Source organism: Strigops habroptila, chromosome Z (genome assembly GCF_004027225.2).
Source record: "Strigops habroptila isolate Jane chromosome Z, bStrHab1.2.pri, whole genome shotgun sequence".
NCBI classification, from domain to species: Eukaryota; Metazoa; Chordata; class Aves; order Psittaciformes; family Psittacidae; genus Strigops; species Strigops habroptila.
In genome coordinates, this window is record NC_044302.2 from 12,895,121 (window position 1) to 12,900,579 (window position 5,459).

The window sequence follows — 5,459 nt, forward strand, 5'->3', positions numbered from 1 at the left end:
ACACTGAAGGTTCAGAAGTCTCACTAAGACTGAACAGCAGCCAAAGCAGCCTTTGATAATGGTGTCATACTTTGAATTGCAGATGACCTCCTGCTGACATCAGAATAAGATTATAGATAGAATGATGGGAAAGGAAGGTTGTGTTTCTAAGTAGCTCAATCAAGTTATTGTACACTTATGTTCCTGGGGTTTTTTAGGCTGGCTTTTTTTTTTGGCTTGGTTTTTTTTTTTTTTTTTAATGTTGATATAAGACTTAATATAGATCCTGGTGATCTGGAATTCTACCTGTGAAATGGCTATTTCGTACTGTGTCTGACATTTACATAATGGGTACCAAATACGCAGTTCAAGGGAACTGGGGGCTGGCGTGAATAAGAGCTATGATCGCTTTCCTGTTTTGTACATAGCCTAAGTGCACTTCAAAGAAGGGTGAAGTTGTTTCCCCACATCTACCCAAACTGTATATAAAGAAAGATTTGCAACTTATATCAAAACGTTCCTTAAAATAATTAAAAAAACAAACGCAAGAAACTTTGCCAGACGCAATTCCATACAAAAATGCTCATTATTTCATTACTTAAACAGATCCTTGAATTAAGACATTTAATGTTTCATTTAAATTTACCTAGCTAGTCTGTCCTATAGTCAAAAATCAAGGGTTTGCAGCTAAATTCAGATTTCATGTGCAACCTACTTATATTTAAGCAGCACTCATTAGAGGTCTTCAAATCCTTTTATGTTACCAATGATTTAAACTTGTATTTTTTTAAGAACCTGTGATGGGTATATGAAATCTGAGTGTCTCACTGATACTAAATTGACAAAAAAGATTCTCACCGATTTAAATTAGGATTTTAAAACAGAGATGAGATTGACATGCAGTAATTTGCATGCCCTCTGTCTCATGCAACTAATTTTATTGATATTCAAGTATGCAAACGTATTTGGTACATACCTAGTTCTAACTTGTGCTTCTAATAAATACCAAAAGCTAAACACTACTAAACAGCCAAAATGTTACAATCCTTTTCATTACCCACCAGACAGAATTTTTCCGTCAGGCTTTACACTCTTCTCCTCTGAAGGCTGATCTTCAGCTCCTTCTGTGCCTTTTCCAACCCTTCTGTGTCTTACAGTTGTCATCATATCAGTCATTTTAATTCATTATTCTTCAGTCTGACTCCTAAATGGACACATACAAGCAATGCATCTTCCTATCCAAACACTCACTTAATACTGTATGAAATATCTGAAAACAGAACCACATTTTATTGCCATCGGAGACTGACTTACAAAACTATACTGTAGTTGAAGTGGATCTTACAAAAATGCAAGATTTTTAAAAATTTCTACAACTCAGAGTGCAAATGAAAGTACAGAAAACATGATCTTAAATATGTAAAGACTTAAGTTCACCATTTTACATACTCTTGAGCAGGTTTTCAGAATGATTCCTTATTTTGACTGCCCTGCCTTTTAGCCCTTGACTCAAAATACACACCAGGCACCACTTCTTTGAAAAAGTGTAAGCCCTTCAAATTAAAATTAGTCCTTTTAGGGTATTTTGGTTGGGCACATAAAAGAGAAAGCCAGTTGTTTAAATCTTGGCTTTCAGGAAATACCAAAGAAGGGGGCCATAAGATGCAAAAATGATGCCAGAGAAGATGTGTTATAAAAAACTAGACAGATGGCATCAAAAACCAAAAACAAACCCCTTGATATTCTATACTACTAAAGCACTATAAAACCTGAGAACATTACAAAAAAGACAAAGAGCAGAGCAGCTAGTCATTCCCATCAACTCCCTGGTGCTCTCTGCTCTGTGAGCATGGTCCATACATAAAACTGCTTTAACCTGCCATTCTACACTTGAGAATCAATGATGTCCCATCCCGAATGCCATTCCCAGAGCACAAACAATTGTATCTGTGTTGCCACTGGCGTAACTGACTGGTAACAGTAATGCTCCGAGATACACCTCAGCTGCACAACTTCGTTGTTTTAAAGCTTTTACAGGCCATTAGCTTCATCTCTGCGTGCTTGGGAAAACACATGGCAGGAACTATGTGAGCATATATTTAAGTTGATTTTAAGTACCTGGTTTGTACAAAACCTGACTATTCAGGCAAGATGGTTACCATAACCAGGCTCTCTCTCTGCAGTGCCAGTCTCGGCCAGCTTGCCTAAACGCCTTCTGCCGGAGGGAACGGGTTTCCCCGGCACACGCGGGGAATGCCTCCACAGGGCTCCGGGAGGGGAACGTCCCGCCTCCGTCACCACAGCTGCCAGAGGTGAGGTCAGGCGAGGCCTGGGCAGCCGGGCAGGCTCTGCGGCTGCAGGCCGGCGCGGCGGCACGATGGGGAGCATGGGGCGAGCCCGTCGCTGTCTTCGGGCAGGGCGGCGGACAAGCGAGAGGGCGGCTGAGCCGCCAGACAGGGAAACGGCACCTGGGTCTGGGCAAGGGCGGGAAGGGAGAGGCCGGAGGGCCGGGCCTGGGGCCGCGGCTCCCCCGGCGGGGCGCGGGAAGCTTCCGACGGCGCCGCCTCTTCCCCGCCGCTGGCACGACTTGCCGCGGCCTGCGCGGCCCGGCCCGGCGCTGTGCGACGCGGCCTATTTGGCGGTGGCTTCGCTGCCCGCCCGCGTCCTCCCCTTCCCCTCCGCACCCCTCCCTGGCGGGGCCGATACCTGCCGACGCTCCGAGGGCTGCGGGTTGCTGCAGCGGGGCGGCGGCTTCTCCTACCGGCGCTGCCTGCGCGGGACCGCCCGGGCCTCGCCGCGAGGAGGGGAAGGGGCGGGGGTAGGGACGGACTCGGCGCCTTTTGTTCGCCGCTGCCAGGCGCTGCGGAGAGGCCGCGGTAGCGCTGCCTCGGGCCTCCGCGGCGGGCAGGGCCGCGCCGCGCCGGTGGGCAGGCGGCAGCCGCCGAACGGGGGAGGCCCGCGCGGGGAGGAGCTGCGGGCGGTGGGCAGTGGGCGGGCTGAGGGCCGGGGCCGGCCCGCAGCGGTGGGGCCTGTCTGCGGCCTGCGGCGGGGTGGGCGGCGAGGCTTGCGCTGGGGTTTTGGTTCTCTGCGAGAGAAGGACGGCGGGGAGCTGGTTGTCTGCAGAAGCAGAAGCGGGCGAAGTCGTCCCGGACCCCGACTCATCCGTCGCTACCCCCAGAGGGTTCTAGGTAGTTTGAATTCCAAGAGGGGGCTGGCGCCGGGCGCGCAGACCGGGGAGCGGGGCTGCTCCCCCTGCGCCGTGTCCCCGAGGCGGCCGCGCTTCGGGTCGGGCTGTCCGCTGGCTTTCGGAGGGCGCGGACGGCTCTTCTCTGAAATACTGACATACAAGTTCCTACTTTATTATTTTTTTTTTTTACCACGTATCTAGTGGCAGATCTATGTGAAGTGATTTTTAAATTTGAATTCGAATCCTAAACAAATTCTTCTCTGTGCGGGTGCTGAGGCGCTAATACCGGTCGCCCAGAGAAGCTGCGGCTGCCCCATCCCTGGGAGTGTTCAAGGCCAGGTTGGACACAGGAGCTTGGAGCAACCTGGTCTAGTGGAAGGTGTCCCTGCCCGTGGCAGGGGGTTGGAACTGAATGAGCTTTAGGATCCCTTCCAACCCAAACCATTCTGTGGTTCTATGATGATTTTGTATTCAGTTAGTTATAAGCTCCAGTGTATTTCTTTATCGATTGTAGCATAAACATGCAAGGGGGAAAAGACTGTTACCTCTGTAGCGGAAAGATAACAGCAGCACCGTTTTTCTGGTACAGCCTACCCTTACAGTAATTCCTTATTTGCAGTGTCTTTGAAGATAGTTGTTGTAGAAAAAAAAAATTCCCCATAAAGCCTTTACCAGCATACCAATTTCCTGATCCTACCCCAGAAAGCAGATTTCCACACAAATTCTGTAGAAAAGGTGGGGATCAATTTCACTTCTTAAGGACAGTGTTAGTTGATTTTCCATCACCACGTTACAGTCCAGTAATACATCCACAACCATGGTTCATTAGCAGAGTTGGTATTTTGAGCAAAGAGGCATATAATCCATAGAAAACATCCTCAGAGATGCCAAGTAACTAGTTATCATTTTGGTAATTCAGAGCTTTGAAACCAGAAAAATTTTCAATATCTGTCTTGGCACATGTTGCATGTTACAGAAGTGTATTTTAGAACAAGCAACAATTTTCTCTTACTTCCTCTGATTAAGCTCTCCAAATGGTGAAAAATTTCTACTGTAAATCAATTTACTTCTATTATTCTTTTGAGCAATAAGGCAGGTGGTACATTTTTGGGGAATGCTTAAACTTAATATGAAAAGTGAAGAATTACAGGCTTTACAATGGGCGTTAGATGTATCTTGTTTTTATCACTAATGGCATCACTGCCACATCATGTCAGATGTTCTTTGAAGCGAATACATTGTATACAGATCATACAAGTGATTTTACACTGTAAATAAAGAAAAAACCTTATCTTGAGTGTGTGTACTTTTTTGTGTAAAGGAGGTCAGATAATGGACTTAAATTTCTAAGATGGGGAATGCTGTGGAAGATGTTTCCTAGAATGGAAATTCTGCTTATCCACTACCTGTAAAGAGGCCAATGCACAGTAGGATCTATACAGAACATAATCATTCAAGAGCTTCAGAAATCTGGTAATTATGCATGTTCAGTAAATTTGGGATCACTAAAAGCTTGTTCTCAATAGAACCAAAACTTGTGTAGATGCTACTTTGAACTAAGTGACAGACTGTGTTGTGTGGATGCCAACACGTAGTACTGAGAAGAGGGGGAGTTAGTAATTTAAATTCTACTGTGTTTTTTGACACTGTGCATATTTGTAATATATTTGTATGTGATAAACTGTTAGAGTCAGTTAAAGTTTTCCATTTTGTGGAAACGACTGCAGATGACCAGCAGTACAAATTTTTCTGACATTCCTGAACTACTAATGCAAGCTACACTGTAAAATAGTGTTACTCGAACAGAGAAAAGTTTGTGTAGTTAAAAAGCATCAGACAGCCTTACACAATGGTTAATGTATCCAACAGTACATCTTAAGTCATTTTAGAATAACTCATCAACTATAGCCATTGTTTGGAAATACCCACACCTTCACTTACCTGAAAAAAAGCTGTGTAACGCTTTCACTCCATTGAAATTGGGGAAGAAATTCCCACGAGCTTCATGATAAAGAATTTTGAAAGTGCAGTTGTGTCCTTCAGCCTTGTCCCATCATAACTGTGTGCAGACTTACAAGTATTTTGACTTAATAGTCTCATATTTCATCACTACAGTTACTTTTATAAAACTTGTGTAACAATATTAAAACCGTAACAACAATGAGCGAGAAATGGCAGTCAAGTATTTCAAATACTTTTTGATTTAAACAGATTCCCATGTCTCTAAACACTAGCTCAGTGTTTGAATTTTCCATATTCATATTTCACACAGGTCAAATAAAAGTGACTAAAG

At 45.0% G+C, this 5,459-nt stretch overlaps 1 protein-coding gene across 5 annotated transcripts in view; it reads right to left on the reverse strand.

The window, feature by feature from the left end:
- DPY19L3 (dpy-19 like C-mannosyltransferase 3) overlaps positions 1–2,935 on the reverse strand; it is a 33,921-nt gene extending 30,986 nt beyond the window's left edge. For 3 of the 5 annotated variants that reach the window (XR_003995040.1, XM_030511856.1, XM_030511854.1), the window contains exons 1-2: positions 2,686–2,935; positions 1,041–1,183 (exon numbers count right to left, since the gene is read on the reverse strand). Coding sequence is in view for 3 of the 5 variants with exons in the window: in XM_030511856.1 (XP_030367716.1) it covers positions 1,041–1,155 (115 nt within the window). In the remaining 2 variants the exon portion in view is untranslated. The remainder of the gene's footprint in view (positions 1–1,040; positions 1,184–2,685) is intronic. The other 2 variants (XM_030511855.1, XM_030511857.1) reach the window with 1 other exon arrangement.
- Between the last annotated feature and the right edge of the window lie 2,524 nt (positions 2,936–5,459).